The sequence below is a fragment of the Geotrypetes seraphini genome, chromosome 5 (genome assembly GCF_902459505.1).
Source record: "Geotrypetes seraphini chromosome 5, aGeoSer1.1, whole genome shotgun sequence".
In the NCBI taxonomy this organism is placed as follows: Eukaryota; Metazoa; Chordata; class Amphibia; order Gymnophiona; family Dermophiidae; genus Geotrypetes; species Geotrypetes seraphini.
Genome location: NC_047088.1, coordinates 170,351,841 through 170,370,834, shown reverse-complemented (window position 1 = coordinate 170,370,834; position 18,994 = coordinate 170,351,841). Strand labels below are relative to the sequence as shown.

Genomic DNA, 18,994 nt, shown 5'->3' with positions numbered 1-18,994 from the left:
GGTGGGGCCTGTGGTGGTGGGGGGGGATTTTAATTTGGTTCTTAACCCAGAGAGGGATTCCACGGGCAAGGGGGGTGATAAACTTAAGAGGGATAGAAAATGTCTGGAGAGATTTCTGGAAGTTCTTAATGTGGAGGATGGGTGGCGGGTTCAACATTGGATGGGGCGGGACTACACGTTCTACTCCCCTGTGCATGAGGTATACACTCGCATTGATCTGCTATGTGTGGATAAAGGGTGGGGGGGGGTAGAGTGATAGATACCAAGATTAATACCATTGGATGGTCAGACCATGCCCCGCTCTGGGTGGATCTGAAATGGGGAGGTCCTCGGGGGGGAGATACGTATTGGAGACTGAACGATGCCCTGCTGGGAGATCCGACAATAGTGCAAAAGTTGGAAACGGGGATTTATGATTTCTTAGAGTTTAACAATGTGGATCAGTTCTCCCCCATGACGATCTGGGAAAGTTTAAAAGGGGTGTTAAGGGGGGAATTGATATCTATAGCTGCCTATAAGAAAAAGTCCCGGCAGCAGGAGGAATTGCAGCTCCGGGAGACGCTACGCACTTTGGTGGATCAACATAAGAGGGGACAGGGGGGCCCGCAGTTGAGGCTTCGGCTTCAGGAAACCCGAATGGCCCTGGGGAAGTTGGAAGATGAAGTTTAATCTTGAGAAGCTGAGGCTTAAATATTTTGAATCAGGAAATCGGGCTAGCAAACTTTTGGCTCAAAGGGTCAAATTGAAGCAGTCTAGGAGTAATATTTTGGCTATTAAGGAGCGTGACGGCACGGTAATTACTGACGAGGTAGGCATTCAGCGGCGGTTTCGGGAGTTTTACCAGGAGCTTTATACCCCAGAGCTTAAGGGCTCGGAGGTAGAGAGCCAAGCATATTTGAGGGATTTGGGGTTGCCTACCCTATCTAGCTCGGATGCACTGGGGCTGGAGGGGGATATCACGGTGGAGGAGGTGCTACATGTTATTAGACATTTGAAGCCGGGAAAGTCCCCCGGACTAGACGGGTTTACGGGGCTGTTCTATAAGAAACTTTCTCCATTGGTTGCACCCTTGCTAACTAGATTATTTAATTCTCTGAATGAGGGAGAGCGTTTACCTTTCTATATGCGCTTGGCAGGGATTACGATAATTCCTAAGCCAGGGAAAGATGTGTCTTTGTGTGGCAGTTATAGACCTATCTCTCTATTAGGAATAGATACAAAAATCATGGCCCGTATTCTGGCCGATAGGATGGCGACTCATATGCCGGACCTGATCCACCCGGATCAGGTGGGGTTTATTGGGGGGCGTCAGGCGGCTGATGGTGTTAGGCGGGTGCTGAACTTGGTGTGGGCGGCTCGTAGATCAGGATCTCCGTGGGTGGCGGTGGCGGTGGATGCCGAAAAGGCGTTCGACCGGGTGGATTGGACGTTTATGGAGGCGGTTCTCCGCCAGATGGGATTCGGGTCGCGTTTTATTTCTTGGATTCTTACGCTTTACCACAACCCGATGGCTTGTGTCAAAGTTAATGGGGTCTATTCCAAGCCCTTTGAATTGCATCGAGGGACGAGGCAGGGGTGCCCGCTTTCTCCGCTGTTGTTTGCTTTGGTGATCGAGCCTTTGGCTCAAAGTATCCGTCTGTCTAGGCTTGTGAAAGGGGTGCGGGTGCAGGGGGAGGAACATAAATTGTCCCTCTTCGCAGATGATATTTTGGCCATAGTGGAGGGGTCGGAGAGGTCGCTTCTGGTGTTGCGGGATTTGATGCGAGATTATGGGCGGATATCAGGCTTTAAAGCTAATTTGTCTAAGACGGAGATCTTGAATATTTCGGTACCAGCGGCGGAGGCCCTGGAACTGCAAAAGGGGGTACCCTTCCGGTGGGTGACGGGCCCTATTAAATACCTGGGGATATGGCTTGGGGTGGAGTGGGATACCCTGTTCCGCCTTAACTATCTCCCTTTGGGAGAGACATTGCGACGGGATCTTGATAGATGGGACCCTCTGTACCTTTCCTGGATGGGCAGAATGGAGGTGATACGTATGATGGTCCTGCCCAGATTTCTTTACCTCTTTCAAGTGCTTCCGGTTGAAGTCCCTAAAGCCTATTTTATTCGCTGGCATAGGACGCTTTTGCAGTTTATATGGAGGGGTAGGCGTCCTCGGGTTGCGAGATATGCCATGTTCAAATTTAAGGAGGAGGGGGGACTGGGATTACCCAATTTGGAACTCTACTATAGGGCGGCGCAGCTTAGGGCGGTTGTGGACTGGCATGCGAACCCGGCTAAATTGTGGGTTCAGGTGGAATTGGGCCTATTGGGGGATCCTAGGGGTATACCGGCTATGTCTTATCTACCGTGGGTGGGCTTGCGGGAGATGGATATTGCTGCTATCTCTAACCCTTTTATACGATGGACGCTTCGGATCTGGAAGGGGGCGTGTAGAAAACTGGTGGGTAGGATACGGGGTCTCCATTTTTTGCCTATTCGGTATGCGGAGGATTTTGTGCCGGGTAGGGAGGGTGGAGTCTTTTGTAGATGGGAGCGAGGTGGGCTGAGATGGTTTGGCCAGCTGCTGGAGGGGGAGCGTATTCGTGGGTTTCCTGAGGTCAAGGCCTCTTTCCATTTGGAGCAGCGTGATATATTCCCCTATCTACAGGTGAAGGATTATGTTATGCGCTTTAAAGCGGGGGACCCTACAGCATATAAGCGCTCGAGGTTTGAGTTAATGTTGGGGGACCCAGTGCGTCGGGGCTGCATTTCTCAATTATATCGCTTACTGCTGGCTGACCCGGATCGGAAGACTTCCTATATGCGGGCTTGGGAGGTAGATTTGGGGATTACCTATACGACTGAGGAATGGGAACAAATAGCATTGCGCATACATCATGTGGCGGTGGCTCCACAATTGGTTGAAAATGCTCTTAAGCTCCTAGTGAGATGGTATGTTACTCCTGTGGTGCTTGCGAAGATGAATGCCTCATGCATGGGGGACTGTTGGAGAGGGTGTGGTCTGAGGGGTACATTTTTGCATATGTGGTGGGAGTGTCCTCGTCTTGTGGACTATTGGACTCAGGTGTTCAGTTATGTGGGGAGTCTCTTGCAATGTCAATTACCGTTTGGAGCGGGGGCGGCTTTGCTGGGGGTACTCCCTGGGACAGTGGAGGCCACGCAGGACAGGTTGGCTAGACTGGCTTTTACAGCTGCTAGACTTGTACTGGCATCTCTTTGGAAGAGCCATACGATACCTACGGTGGCGATGATGCGAGTGAAATTGGGATGGGTGTGTGAGAAATTTAGGCTCTCTGCTCTACTTACGCGCCAAAGGCAACAATTTGAGGACCTATGGGGAAGGTTCCTAGAGATGGAGGGAAAATCTGAGTAATTTGTAATGCAATCTTAGAAGGTGCTTTTCCGAAGTGGGGCATCCATTGCCGAGTTTTCATTTTAGGATTATGTCCTGCTACTTCTTCCTTTCTGTTATTCCATGTGTGGGGGGGGGTTTTAGATGTTACTGGGGGATGAGTAATACAGAGGGTCGTGGGGGGGGGGCGGGGGGAGTAGGGGTGGGGTGGGACGGGAAGGGGACATGTTGTGTGGGGGGGAGGGGGGTATATCAATGTATACACTGTATTCCTGATTGTGTGGTTTTGCCAACATGGTACACGTTGTACATGTCTCGCAGTGTTTAAATAAAGAGTTACACAAAAAAAAAAAAAAGAAGGTGCAAATCTTTGTGGATATTTTCAGAGAAATAAATAAAGTAAAAATACCCCCACACGTTTTGTGTTAATTATTTTGAAATATCCCAGAAGTAGAGACCAATCATGGTGTTTTCCAAAATGCAAATATATTAACTTAGTCCAGAAAAACCCACTGACAATTTGATGATTGAACTTTTTCTACATGTCAATCACGATACTTTTAGTCAAAGTACATACTGAAATTTAGAAAAGCTTTGCACTTAACCTTCTTTCCCAGCTTCTCTCTGGCTTTTGCAAAATTCTAAATCGCAAAAGGGAATGGGATCCACAAGAATATATTGCTATACACATCTATAGTGGAAACCCAGCAGTCCCAATGCACTTGTTACTTTATAAATATATCGGAGGATACTATCATTTTTATTTATTGAAATGGAGGAAAAAGACCTCAGCAAAAGGGACAGACCGCTGAAATTAATCATATAGCGGAATCACTGCCCCAGATCTAGCTTCAATCATTGGCCAAAAAACCTCCAATGTCTGTGTCTTGGATAGTATAGTATATTAGCAACTTGCTATTTTGATAGGCTTTTAATAGTACTAAGTAATTTAACTCTACCCTTCCTTTTGATTTTACCTTTTATGTTTTCTTTCCTATTTTGAAATTGTGGTTCTTCCTTTTCTCTTTCCTATTGTATCTGTAAGTTTATACACTTCTCTCTCTGTATTCGCTGTGATAGGGGATTAACAGACCCATGAATACAGAAAAACCGTGAATAACTTTTTCATGTGTTATTTGCTGTTTTCTATTAAAAACCATCGTGAATATGGTAAAACCGCAAATAACATGGTGGGAGACCTGGCCTGTTCCTGAAGGAGAGGCAAAAACACGGTGAAGAGAATGCTGGGAATCAGCGATTTTCTCTGTAAAGACTTGGAATAAGTGATTTCTCTATGCAAGCTGATGTAATTTTGGGGAGGAGCTAGCAAACTAAAAACAGTGAATAATCGAAACCACGATTGCTGAAACCGCAAATATGGAGGGATAAGTGTATGTCTATTTATGACCTTTTATGTGTAGGTCTTTGTACAAAACCTACTTATTTTTTATGTACACTGCCTTGAAACTGCATAGGCGATCTATCAAATTTTTAATAAAAGTTTTAAAAAAGTTAAAAAAAACTTCCTTTATGTATTTGGCATTACATTAAACATGTTAGGAGACAAACTGATAGTTTTTTCTTTCATGTTGCCTTTGTGGGTTATTTTTTTAAAGCATTTATGCACACAAAATGAAACATTATCCCCTAAATTCTATATATGGTGCCCATATGCCCAATTTGCATGCATAGTTTAATTGAATAACGAACCAATTAGTGCTGATAAATTATTGGCGCTAATTGGCATTAACTTTTAAAATTTATGCACATAATTTTAGGCTTTGGGATCTGTGCTTTAAATTCTACACACATCTCCAAAAAGGGGGTGTGGCCATGGGAGGGGTCATGGGTGGATAATAGGCATTTCTGCATTTTATGCATGCTGGGAATCCACTCCTAATTTAGGTATGAGGATTTACACCAATGTTCAGTTGGAATGAATGCTCGTGCCTAAAGTTAGGCACTTACCATTTAGCGCTGTTTATAGAATAGTGCTTAGCATGTAAGAACATAAGAGGTTGCCTCCGCTGGGGCAGACCATAGGTCCATCCTGCCCAGCGGTCCGCTCCCGCGGCGGCCCATCAGGCCCATTGCCTGAGCAATGGTCTATACCTATCTATACCCCTCAATCCCTTTTTCTTCTAGGAATCTATCCAAACCTTCTTTGAAACCATTTAATGTTTTCTTGTCTACAACAGCCTGTGGTGGTTTTTTTTTTTTGCCACCATTTTTAGAATTGGGTCCTATATGTAGAATATGTTTAAAAAAAATTGCCTGGATCATAAGATCAGTTCTATAACACAATGTCTAGGTTAATCAGGCAGCACGGTGATTGAGGTTGTGGGTTCAAACCCACGCTGCTCCTTGTGACCCTGGGCAAATCACTTAATCCCCCCATTGCCCAAGGTACATTAGATAGATTGTGAGCCCGCCGGGACAGAGAGGGAAAAACTGCTTGAGTACCTGAATAAATGCATGTAAACCATTCTGAGCTCCCCTGGGAGGACGGTATAGAAAATTGAATAAATAAAAATAAAATAATTAACCTTAGTATTGTTGGGTTGTTTTTGTTTTCAAAAAATAAAGCACACAAATCTGTCAGCAACAGTACCTTCACTGGAGGCAGATGTTTCACCTATCTGAGAGCAGGTGTAAATGTTAGCATGTAGAATTTGGAAGTACACATATAAATTAGTAAATTTTATAATCAACACAAACAACTTTTACAACACCCTTGGCAACACGTACAGAAGAAGCTCCTGGAGGAAACATTCCATATCTGTTATTGGAATAGAAGTGAGGGAAGCCAGTGTTTGCCATGAGTTCAGTAGCATAGAATGCTGCTGCTATTTGGGATTCTACCAAGCACTTGTGACTTGAAATGGCCACTGCTGAAAGTTGGATACTGGGCTAGGTGGACCATCGATCTGACCCAGTATTGCTATCTTTCTCTCTGGCCACTGTCTTTCTTTCTTTCTGTCTCTCTCTCTCTCTGGCTGCTGTCTGTCTATCTTTCTTTCTGTGTCTTTCCTTGACCACTGTCTGTGTGTCTTTCTCTCTCTTTGGCCACTATCTGTCTGTCTGTCTTTCTGTGTCTCTCCTTGACCACTGTCTGTCTGTCTTTCTATCTCTCTCTCTCTCTCCTTGGCCACTGTCTGTCTTTCTGTCTGTCTGTCTCTCTCTCCTTGGCCACTGTCTGTCTTTCTGTCTCTCTCTCTCTCTCTCTCTCCTTGGCCACTGTCTGTCTTTCTGTCTCTCTCTCTCTCTCCTTGGCCATTGTCTGTCTTTCTGTCTCTCTCTCTCTCTCTCTCCTTGGCCATTGTCTGTCTTTCTGTCTCTCTCTCTCTCTCTCTCCTTGGCCATTGTCTGTCTTTCTGTCTCTCTCTCTCTCTCCTTGGCCATTGTCTGTCTTTCTGTCTCTCTCTCTCTCTCTCCTTGGCCATTGTCTGTCTTTCTGTCTCTCTCTCTCTCTCTCCTTGGCCACTGTCTGTCTTTCTGTCTCTCTCTCTCCTTGGCCATTGTCTGTCTTTCTGTCTCTCTCTCTCTCTCCTTGGCCACTGTCTGTCTTTCTGTCTCTCTCTCTCTCTCCTTGGCCACTGTCTGTCTTTCTGTCTCTCTCTCTCTCTCTCTCCTTGGCCACTGTCTGTCTTTCTGTCTCTCTCTCTCTCTCTCTCTCCTTGGCCACTGTCTGTCTGTCTTTCTATCTCTCTCTCTCTCTCCTTGGCCACTGTCTGTCTGTCTTTCTATCTCTCTCTCTCTCTCCTTGGCCACTGTCTGTCTTTCTGTCTGTCTGTCTCTCTCTCCTTGGCCACTGTCTGTCTTTCTGTCTCTCTCTCTCTCTCTCTCCTTGGCCACTGTCTGTCTTTCTGTCTCTCTCTCTCTCTCTCTCCTTGGCCATTGTCTGTCTTTCTGTCTCTCTCTCTCTCTCTCTCCTTGGCCATTGTCTGTCTTTCTGTCTCTCTCTCTCTCTCTCTCCTTGGCCATTGTCTGTCTTTCTGTCTCTCTCTCTCTCTCCTTGGCCATTGTCTGTCTTTCTGTCTCTCTCTCTCTCTCTCCTTGGCCACTGTCTGTCTTTCTGTCTCTCTCTCTCCTTGGCCATTGTCTGTCTTTCTGTCTCTCTCTCTCTCTCCTTGGCCACTGTCTGTCTTTCTGTCTCTCTCTCTCTCTCCTTGGCCACTGTCTGTCTTTCTGTCTCTCTCTCTCTCTCTCTCCTTGGCCACTGTCTGTCTTTTTGTCTCTCTCTCTCTCTCTCTCCTTGGCCACTGTCTGTCTTTCTGTCTCTCTCTCCTTGGCCACTGTCTGTCTTTCTGTCTCTCTCTCTCCTTGGCCACTGTCTGTCTTTCTGTCTCTCTCTCTCTCTCTCTCCTTGGCCACTGTCTGTCTTTCTGTCTCTCTCTCTCTCTCTCTCTCTCTCTCCTTGGCCACTGTCTGTCTTTCTGTCTCTCTCTCTCTCCTTGGCCACTGTCTGTCTCTCTCTCTCTTTCTCTTTGGCCGCTGTCTGTCTTTCTTTCTGTGTGTCTCCTTGACCACTGTCTGTGTGTCTTTTTGTCTCTTTCTCCCTCTCTCTCTCCTTGGCCGCTGTATCTCTCTCTCTCTCTCTCTCTCTCTCCTTGGCTGCTGTCTGTCTCTTTTTCTCCTTGGCCACTGTATGTCTGTCTTTCTGTCACCGTCTCTCTCTCTCTCTCTCTCTCTGCTGTATGTCTGTCTTTCTGTCTCTTTCTCTCTCTCTCTCTCTCATTTGCCGCTGTCTTTCTGTCTCTCTCTTGTTGGCCGCTGTCTGTGTGTGTGTCTGTCTCTTTCTCTCCTTGGCCGCTGTCTGTGTGTCTTTCTGTCTCTTTCTCTCTCTCTCTTTTGCCACTATCTTTCTGTCTCTCTCCTTGGCCCCTCTTCCTCTCCCCCTCTCTCTCTCCAAATCTTCATCCTCTACCCGCCCAAAGAACTGAAATTCAGAGGTAAGGGGTATTGGTTCACTGCTGGGCAGACAGAGAGCACAGCTCCTGAGAGCTGCAACAGTGCTCTGACTCAGAGGGGAGAGTGGAGGCAGAGGAGAAGGTCCGTGCGACCGGGGATCGGCAGTGGTTGTGGCCTTCCCTCCTGTAGCTCGGTCGCCGTCAGCTCCGAACTTGCACGCACTCTTTAACATTCTACCGGCCACGGAGCTATGGCGCACGCACACACACTAAGGGAATTATTATAGCGGATGCTGCAACATATGAGGGTGAAAGTAGGCAAGTAATGCTATCTTGCACTTATATGATGAGCAAAGTCATTTTTGTGGGCAAGGTTTGGACATGTGTGCAGATTCTTGATTTTCCGAAATATGCATGTAAATTTTTGGAGACTACTACTACTAATCATATGCACCTCCATTTAAGTTCCCAGATACGGTGCAATTCTGTAATGGAATTTGGGTGTACAGATTGCACTATAGATGCTAACATAACCTGGCATCGGTGTACCTTACATTTAAGCATCAACTGGTACACTGGCCACAGACCTCGGGTAACTGTGAGCACTTAAATGTGTCAAGGATGCACATAACTTAAAGTGTTCTGTAAGTTGCATGTGTAAATGGGAGCCTGTCCATGTTTCCACCCATGCTCCACCCACGTAGCGCGGGTTTATTGCACGCTAAAATGCTGAATGTCCTAAAAACGCTAACACAGCTTAGTAAAAGGAGCCCTAAGTTTGGTTGTTTTTTGTTGGTTTTTTTTTAACAGGGTTTTGTTTGGTCTTACCCCTAAATATTTAGCTTATCTTTTTTCTTTTATAACTAATAAACACAGGAGAAGTTCACATTTGAATTTTGCCTTTCCGCCCGTAAAAGGTTGTAAACTTAAAATCACCAACATCTTTTGTCTTAGCAGGTGGCTTTATGGGGAAAGGATTTGGATCATTTGATCATGTCCTCCAGTTTTTATTTGGAATTTAGGTGGTTTTTAAAAACATACTTATTTGTCGGATATTTGGGTAACTCATTTCTCCATCTAATTGTACATCCTACTTTTTGTAAATCACATAGAACTTCACAGTCTTGTGGTATATAAGCTGATTGTTATGTTATAGTGTAATACTTAGGGTATTTAGGTCACTTATCCATATAAGCACTACTTTTCTCTGCAGTTACACATTTAAGGGGCCTAGTTACATACAGTTGCCATTTTTGTACATAGTAAATACTAGATATAAATGCGAGTACTTTCTATGGATGTATTTTCAAAATGAAAGTATATACATACTGACTTCATAAATTTAACAGCTTACTATAAAATTACTGTCTTTCTGTGTAATTTGACATTCTGTTTTTTGTTTCTTTGTTAGGTATGGGAAGAAGATCCCAAAACATTTGTAATAATTATAAAGGGAACAGGAGGAAAGGCTTTTTGTGCAGGGGGCGATATCCGAGGTAAGCAATAATGACCAGGAGTAATTTAAAGCTGAAAGCAAACAGGTATATACTGCAAACAGGTATATACTTTGCATTGCTTTGTTTGAATATGTTGCAGCATTCATATATATGAAACTGCACAGGAGATGGGAGGGAGAGATGGAAAACTACTACACAGGGGGATGGGAGGGAGGAATCTCGCCATGCTGGCCGTATCAGCATAGAATCTCTCCATGTCGCGGTATCGGCAGCAATTCCCACACGCTGCCTGCCACTGACCTAGAAGTTTTTCTGTGGCAGAGGGGAGACTTCCGGGTTAGTGGCAGGCAGCATGTGGAGTCATTGCTGATACCTTGACCCGAAGAAGCAAACCTTGTAGTACAGGGGAGGAGAGGAAGAAAAGTTGGTGACACAGGGGGAGGGAAGAGGTAAGAGAAGGAAAGTTGGTGGCACAGGGGGAGTTGAAGGAGACATGCATGTTGAGGGGAGAGGATGAAATTGCATATAATTGAGAGGAGGAAGGGAGATATGGTGTATGGAGAGGGATAGAGAGATTTTACCTAGGGCACAAGGAAGGGAGAGAGAGAGAAGTGTTGGACATGGAGGTAGATGAGGGAGAGAGAGAGATACACAGCAGATGGAAGGAGAGAAAGAAGGAGCTGTATCCAAAAGCAGAACGGAGTAATGGAGAGATGCCTGAAAATGGGGAGTGAGGGAAGAGAGTGGAAGACATGCTGGACCATGTGGGAGAGTGCAGCAGGAAAGAGATAGGGAGATATCGGGCTATGAGGGTGGGGAGGAGATCCTGGGCCATAAGGATGGAGGAAGAAAGATGCTGAGAATGGTAGAACCCTGAGAAGGGAGGAGAGGGTGGCAAGGAAATGGATAAGATGATAGATATAACAGAGGGTAGAAATATGGTAATGGAGGTACAGTGAAGATGAAAGGGAATGGAGGGCTGAGGATGGAATGAGATGGGGAATGGGAGAGAAGATGGAAATTTGATAGGCAGCTGAAAAGTGAAAAAGAGGAGAAGGGTAGGAAAGAGGCAGAAAATAACTAAAAAGGAATGATCAATATGTCTGAGGCAGGTGTAGTGAGGGAATAGACAGGAGAGAGTAGAAAAGACAAATGGATAGCAGCCTCTTGAAGGAGAATTAGCAGACAACAGAAAAATAGAAAAAGAAATTGGAACCAACATGATGGAAAAATAAAACATCCGGACAGCAAAGGTAGAAGAAAAACATTTTATTTTAAATGTTTTAAATAATATGCAAATATGGATAATAGCAAAAATATTGTTTAATTTTTGACAAACTTGCAGAATTTGCTAATTTTTTGTGCAGAATTTTGAATTTTTTTGCAGAGAATTCTGCCAGGAGTAAACAGAGGTAGAAAGGGGTGAAAAGGAGAAATCTTGCATATGGTGGAAGGGAGGGAACATGCATGGATAAGAGAGAGAAATGTTGGACATAGGGTGGAGGGTAGGGAGAGATGGTTCATGAAGAGAGAAAGAAATGTTGCACATGATGATGGAAGGGAAGAAGGGAGAGATGCTGCATGGAGGAGAATAGAGAGGGCACAAGGCAGGGAGAGCGAGAGAGAGAGAGATAGATAGATGGTAGACAGTGGGAAAGAAACAGAAACGTTGGATATGGCAGTGGAAGGGAAGGTATAGAGATGGGAGATGGATGGTGAGCACAGGGGAAGAAGAAAACGTCAAATTGGCAGCAGACCCTGGTGGGAGAGTTAATAGAAGACAAATAGAAACCAGAGCCTGGGACCAACATAATTTGAATAATAGGATGACCAGACAACAAAAGGTAGCAAAAATTAATTTTATTTTCTATTTTGTTATTACAGTATGTCAGATTTGAAATGCGTATCCTGCCAGAGCTGGTGTTGAGTGAGCATGAGCTAGGACCTAACAGAAAGTGGAAAAGTCTTTTTTGTTTTGTTTAAACCACAGCACCGGTGTGGGGATGGCGAGGGCAAAGGGGATGGTGGGGTAGGTGAAGAGATTACAAAAATAAACCCACCAGGCCGTTTAAAAAAAACAAAACACCTGATTGGGCAGGAAAAGTAAATTGAATTGAATCGAAAAATCAATTCAATAGACCAAATCAAATTGAAAAAATTTCCCTGAATCAGGCAGCACTAGTTAGTGATTCCCTTCTGAGGGGTACAGAGGCATCCAGACTTGTCTAAGGAGGTATGATGTCTGCCTGGTGTCAATCTAAGATGCTACGGAGATCTTGCCGAGTCTCGTCAATCCTGCTAACTAAATAACTCTAATTTAATTGCTCCCACACTATTTCTTTTGCAAGTGCTGCGTACTAATAGAAAAATTAGTGTGGGATCTGTAAAAACAAACAAAAAAGGAAAGAGAAAGTCCTTTGCTAAATCTGGGTTTAGTGCGTGCTACCATGTGCTAGGCTCAGAATTTGCAGGGCTTTGTAAAAAGGCTCCTAAAATAACAGACATTATACAAAAGGTTTGCTGATCAGTGTTATTACAGTAATTTGCTGATTTTATTTCTATGTGTGCACAAAATCCAACGACTTCAGTCCCACAATGATTGGGATCACTCAGTGTTATAGTCTCTCTTGACTTTTAAAGATCAGTTAGGATAAATCTCTGCCATAGCTGACATTTTCCTTGTGTAAGGCCATTAAGTATTAGATGACCTTGAATTAAATGTCTAGAAGTTTTGTTAGGTATTTGCAAGTTCCTATTTGATAAAGAAGGGTTTGGAAAGATGGTGGCGCTACCCATTTAATTGTTCTGGAGGATTAAATTGATGAAATGATGGCTCTTCCAAAATTACTGTCCCTCTTTCAGAATATGCCCATTGTGGTGTCTGAAGAGGCTTTTATGTAGTGGTGGTTGTAGAGGTTTGTGCAGGAAAATGTTCCCTAACCAGTTTAAATATGCTTCAGAAGCCTTGAAGGCAAAGCAGTGCAGCTCTGCCAAATTTCCATTTGTATTGGTAGTTGATTCGTGGGACACTCAGATGATTCCAGATGTTTTTAGCAAACTAGATATTGTACCTGATTTCAGTCTGAATTTGTTAGATAATCTCAACAAGTCAAAGGGCTTGCCTGGATATTCTTCCCTACCCTCCCTGTTTGGAAGGAACCCCTACCCTATCAACTTAATGTATTAAAATTCTTTGGATAATTTTGGATAGTCACTCCTCATTTGATTTAGAGATTTCTAATGTGATCGAGAAATCCTTCTGTGTCCTTCAACTTTGTTCTATTTTTTGTGTCTCGTACTGGGATCACGGTTCACATAAACAGTCTGGTCTAAGCCAACACAGGAGGAGGACGTGACCCATTGTGCAGCAGTTCACTTCCTCCTTGTCTTGCTGCACAAGCTTATCCCTGGAGAGGATGAGACGGGCAGCAGTAGCGGCTCTGCTCCTCTATTTGCACTGATTCTGTGCTGCACAGTTGCGTAGAATTCTGCCAGGAGTAACTATTAATGCTGACCTATCAGATTTTCTTTTCAGAAATTCCCTCATTCTTGAATATCCTGCTCATTCTTTAATTTCCTTCTGGTTTTCTCAACATAAGAATAGCCTCACTGGGTCAGACCAATGTTATTATAGAACAACAGATGCAACTCCTGAACTGTTCACTCAGAATAGGGCAGGATTGGGGCATTAACACTCTAACCCAATTATATTCAGGCACTTTTAAATTCTTGGGGGGTGGTTGAAGAATTTGGTCTATTGCCACACTTAGGGCTCATATTATGAAGGTGCGCTAGCATTTTTAGCGCATGCACCGGATGAGCATGCGCTAGCCGAAAAACTACCGCCTGCTCAAGAGGAGGCAGTAGCGGCTAGCTCGCAGGGCATTTTAGCGCGTGCTATTCCGCGTGTTAAGGCCCTAACGCGCCTTCGTAAAAGGAGCCCTTATTTAGTTAAATATCTGCCTTTAAATCAAAGCAAAAATATGTTCTGCAGCACATAAGTAACTGTATAAACCAACTTTATTGATTATTAAATCTTCAAAAGAACCTGCACTTAAAACTATCAATATGAAACGTGAAAAAGGAGGGGAAGACACTATTAATTTAAACAGGTTATAGGATCTCCTACAACATAAAGCAGTGTCTCTCAAACTTTTTTTTTTAGCTCTGGCACACTAAATGGAGCAAATTTTTCTCGTGGCAAATTATAATTGAAATTATAAAATTGCGAAACCAACCAAAAATTAACCCTCCCTCTTTTTATAAAACCATAGCATGGTTTTTAGTGCTGGCCGTGGCGGTAACAGCTCTGATACTCATGGAATTCCTTTAAGTGTTTGAGCTGTTATTGTTGCGGCCGGTGCTAAAAACTGCTCTATGCTTTTGTAAAAAAAGGGGGGGTTAAATTTGAGTCATTTATTTAAAGTTCGTTAAGCTATGTATGGGCAATTGTAACAACGGCGAAACTAAAGTAGATAGACTTGCTAATCAATGCGATAGATGTGCTTGTTTTTGAGTGCAAATTAACTCAAAACCAGCTCGATAGTTGACAAGCAAACACACATTTCATCATTCACCATCTACAGTTATATTTTTTTTTTTAAATTTTATTTCAGAGCTGAAAATCCAAGTTTGCAAAGATAAGAAGATCCAAACAGTAACAAAGCCTTGATTGCTTTGTTGCTCAAGTTAGGATAACTAATATTTTAAAACTAAAACGACTTGCCATCAGTTTTCAAGGACCAATCATGTCAAAGAATAATGCTTGTCTGGGTGGTTGTATCCTTATTCATTAAATCTGCTTTCTATTTACCTTAAAGCAGCACTGCTACTTGGAGCAACCACTCACACTAATGGCCAACAAGTATTTTGGTTAAATCACCCCCCCAAAAAAAAAAAAAAAAAATCTACATCCAGGGGAGTTATATGGATGTACAAATAAAAACCTTTAAAAAGGCCTAATGCCACTTCTGGAATTTTTGTATAGGCATTTCCACATGCTGATTAGTACAGGATTAGCATGGAAGCTCCTGCCACCTACAAAATGGGTAGTGGAAAGGGCCTAGACGCTAATGATCATGTACTTATTTGTTACAAAAATCAAAACAAAAAGTCAAAAAACTATACATGTAAAACTGAAAAAATAAATGTCGATTATCTCATATATCCTGAGCAGAGTTAGAGACTCTTGCAAAAAGGAGAAATGGAGGAAAAGCCTCAGAACATGTGTCCAATTTCACATACCATTCAGCTGATATGGACAACAATTTCAATCACAGGCCTTCCTCCACCACCCTTTAATTAATGTGCAAAATTCATGCTGTGCATGAAACAAGGCTCGTTCTGAATCGGGAGTGGCCGGACTTAAGGCAGCGTTAGTGAGCTGAGCAGATGCCATTATTAAGGATAAGTAAGGTGATATGGGCTTTGTGAGCTGTTGGGAAGTAGCCTTATTCTTATAAGTATTTCATGGCTTTTCTGATTCTCTGAGGAAGATATTGCGAAACAAGCTCATCAGAATCATAACGAGTTTTTCACATCATCAAGATAAGTGGTGTTTACAACCTTGATATTTGCACAGCATAAATTTTGCACATTAATTAAAGGGTGGTGGAGGAAGGCCAGTGATTGAAATTGTTGTCCATATCAGCTGAACGGCCAGTGGGCTGGTATGTGAAATTGGACACATGTTCTGACGCTTTTCCTCCGTTCCTCCTTTTTACAAAATAAAGGCAAATAGCAATGAAACATATATAAAAAAATATGAAAAAACATCAAGGGCTCCTTTTACAAAGGCGCACCTAGCGTCCAGCGCTTTGGCGCGTGCACCGGAATAGCGCACTCTAGCTGCTATTGCCTCCTTTTGAGCAGGCGGACTAATCTGGTGCATGCACTAAAACGCTTAGCGCACATTCGTAGAAGGTGCCCCAAATAAATCCAACCTTATGGAACCTCAATATTTTACTATTTTTCTTTTTTTGTATGAAAACAAATAAGTAAAGATAAAAATAGAAAAAAGGAGGCAAGCAGGGACATAACTGCAACTACCTATGGAGTAAAGTCAAGAGAAGCACCCCTTACTCAGAAAAGTTCAAATTATGTACAGAATCCCACATTTTCTAGTATCTCCCAACAATATTACGTCATATAGCGGTCAACTTCTCCATTCTATAAACATGATACAATTTAGCTTGCTATTTAAACAAGAGTTCTCCTGAATCCTTCCAAGCAGTCGCTAAAGCCAGTTTGGTTGCATTTAGTAAATGTCTGACCAATATGATCCAAGTCTTCTGAAATCCTGGTATGTCCCTGTTAAGTAGAAGAAACCCAGAGTCCCAGTATTTTCAGTCCTGAAATCCAAAGAATCTGAAATCATATGCTCTTCCAAAAGGCCATACAAGTCCACCAAACATGCCCCAGATGTAGAACAATTTTTAATCATGGAAAGTGACTCATAAAATTGAGTACCGGCACACATGTGTAATGGTAGGATCACTGCAAGACTGTTCCCGTTTTCACATAGTCATAAAAAAAAAAAATCTTGTTAATTTATGAGTTTAATGATAAGTTATAAGCATTAACACTTGATACAGTAACTTGGAAAGATAAATCTTTAACAGGAAACATACTATATACTTGTTCTCAATATAAGAGAGAAAAGTAAGGAAAAGAAAATATTCCTCCTTAGACCTCAAATAAGAGAAAGGGACTGTTAAATCCACAGGAGAAAATTAGGAAAAATCATTTAAGGTAAATGCAATAGACTGATAACATAGGGCTCCTTTTACAAAGGTGCGCTATCGTTTTTAACACACCGGATTAGCGCGTGCTAGCCGAAATCTACCGCCTGCTCAAGAGGAGGCCATAGTGGCTAGTGCGCAGGGCATTTTAGCGCGACTTTGTAAAAGGAGCCCATAACTTCTTCTGTCACTCTTTAGCTGGTTCTTTACCTCCTAAGATCTTCGTGTCAAGGAAGGTTTTTAGATATTGTGGTTCAGCACCAAATATCTTACAACACATTTACTTTTTTTTTTTTTTTAAATTACCATTTACATTTACATGGGTAGGCTAACAAGAACATAACTCCCAGGAACCTAGCTTCCTCCCTTATGGTTTAAAACAATTTCCTCTTATCTTGTGTAGATTTTGTTACATCAGGATAGATTCAGATCTTTTAACCAGAAAACAAAGCTAAACTGGAGGCATGAAACTAATGGGATCGTGGTAGGTTTTGGAAAGGTATCCGTGCAGAACAGTAGACATTCTCAGTAGGTCTAGGCTAGGTTAGAGTTGTATCATGCATGGGTATTTTATAAAGTACTGTGCTCTTGCATAAAGTATTTATTTATTTAAAATATGTCTTACGTGTTTAAACCTAAGTGGCTCACAAAATACAATCATAGTATTTAAACATTCGACATAAAACAGTCTCAATATCTTCATAGAATATTGCTATTCATTCAGTTAAACACCTCCACAAACAAAGTAGTCTTCAGTACTTTCTTAAATTTCTGGAAATCCAAAGGTGCTCTTAATGGCCCTGTCAATTTATTCCACAATTACACCCCTACTATTGAGATTGCAGATACCCTTGTATTTTCATAACATAAATGTGAAAACTCATTAATCACATCGCCTCCCCTCTGACCTTAAAGATCTGAGAGGCTGATGGAGTATCATTATTTGTGTCAAGTGCCAAGAAATATTGTAATGGATAACTTTAAATACCAGCACAAGGATTTTAAAGATGATTCAAAATTGAACAGGCAACCAATGAAGTTTCTTCAACCATAGTGTGTCATAGTAACATAGTAAATGATGGCAGATAAAGACCTGAACAGTCTTCATCCAGTATGTCCATTAGTCATGCTGAAATTTCTTCCCACCGCATATCAAATGTGCCGCAGCACAAATTTACACTACCATCAGAGCTGGGTAAATTGATGGGTTTTGTACATTATTTGGGGGTATTGTGCCAGCTTATTTTATAAAATCAGTATTCGACTGAATGGTCTGGATTCAATAATATTAATGGTAATTGTATGATATTGAAAATGACGCCTCAGCCCCACCACTCCACCGCAAAAAAGTCGCTCAAATCGCGGGAAGCATATTGTGGTGCTTCATCATTGGCTGTCACTTCACACTTGTTATTAACTCAATACTTTTTATTTGTTTTTCTATAGTTTTACTACTTATGTCATAAATATATTATAGTTATAATGCATTTGTTGCTGATAAACCAACTTAACATGGTACTTATCTCAGCCAACCCTGGGGAGTCAGACCCGACATGTTTCGCACAAGAATTGTGCTTTCTCAAGGGTCTCCCTAGAAAAATATGTAAAAAAATGGAGTCATAAACGTACAATTGTGTATAGTCTCCATCCTATCACAGATTATAACATTAAAACCTAAATTGATCAAAGAGTGCCTCACCGAGGTCGCCGCCGTCATCCGACTCCAAAACTTCAAAGAGCATAAGATGGCGCCGGCGTCCTCGGAACTAAATTTAAATACTTCCCTCTCCCTTCAAAGTTCACGCCCCCCTGCAGCTTATTGGCCGAACTATTAAGGAGTTCATGACACAGAACTCCATTCGATCATGTTGTTTAACCCTCTGGGTTCCACTGTATCTACCTTAAAAATATACCTCTGCTCCTCTTCATTTAACTGTCTCACATCCCCCTCACCCCCAATCCCACTACTCTTATAAATAATCCGCCATTTCAAGTCCTCCATGGAATGGTTTTGTTTTGCCCAGTGCTCAACTAAAGGAGCCTGGGCTATTCTGTTTATGATACGGGACTTGTGCTCATTGAGATGTAACTTGATCTTACGATTAGTGCGGCCGATGTACACCAGATCGCAGGGGCAAATTATTGCATAAACCACCCCCTGAGAATTACAATCTGTATCCGTTCTAGATCTCAAAATCAGATCTCTCCCCGGGACCTGCCAACTGTCACCCTGAATGGTGAGAGGGCACCACTGGCACCTACCACAACTGCCGTGGCGACCCCCCATCATTAACTGTCTCTTCCCATATCTTTGAAAACTACAGCGTTGACCCAATGATCTCCCCCGAGAATAGGCGACTAAGGGGAAATTTTCCAAAGATTTATGGCCCTGGAGTATATACCAATATTTCTTTAAAATGCCTACCAGGGTTGAGGTTGCCCTGGAAAAAGGCAAAACACAGGTAAGTTGGTTATACTCTCCTTGGGGAGTGTCTCTCGGTTGTAACAAAAGAAGATCCCTCTGTGCGT

The 18,994-nt window shown here is 42.7% G+C and overlaps 1 protein-coding gene across 3 annotated transcripts in view; it reads left to right on the top strand.

Annotated features, from left to right (window-relative positions):
- Positions 1-18,994, top strand: part of HIBCH (3-hydroxyisobutyryl-CoA hydrolase) — a 201,039-nt gene that overhangs the window by 24,700 nt on the left and 157,345 nt on the right. For all 3 annotated transcript variants that reach the window (XM_033946048.1, XM_033946047.1, XM_033946046.1), the window contains one exon: positions 9,680-9,764. In XM_033946048.1, coding sequence (XP_033801939.1) covers positions 9,680-9,764 — 85 coding nt within the window. The remainder of the gene's footprint in view (positions 1-9,679; positions 9,765-18,994) is intronic.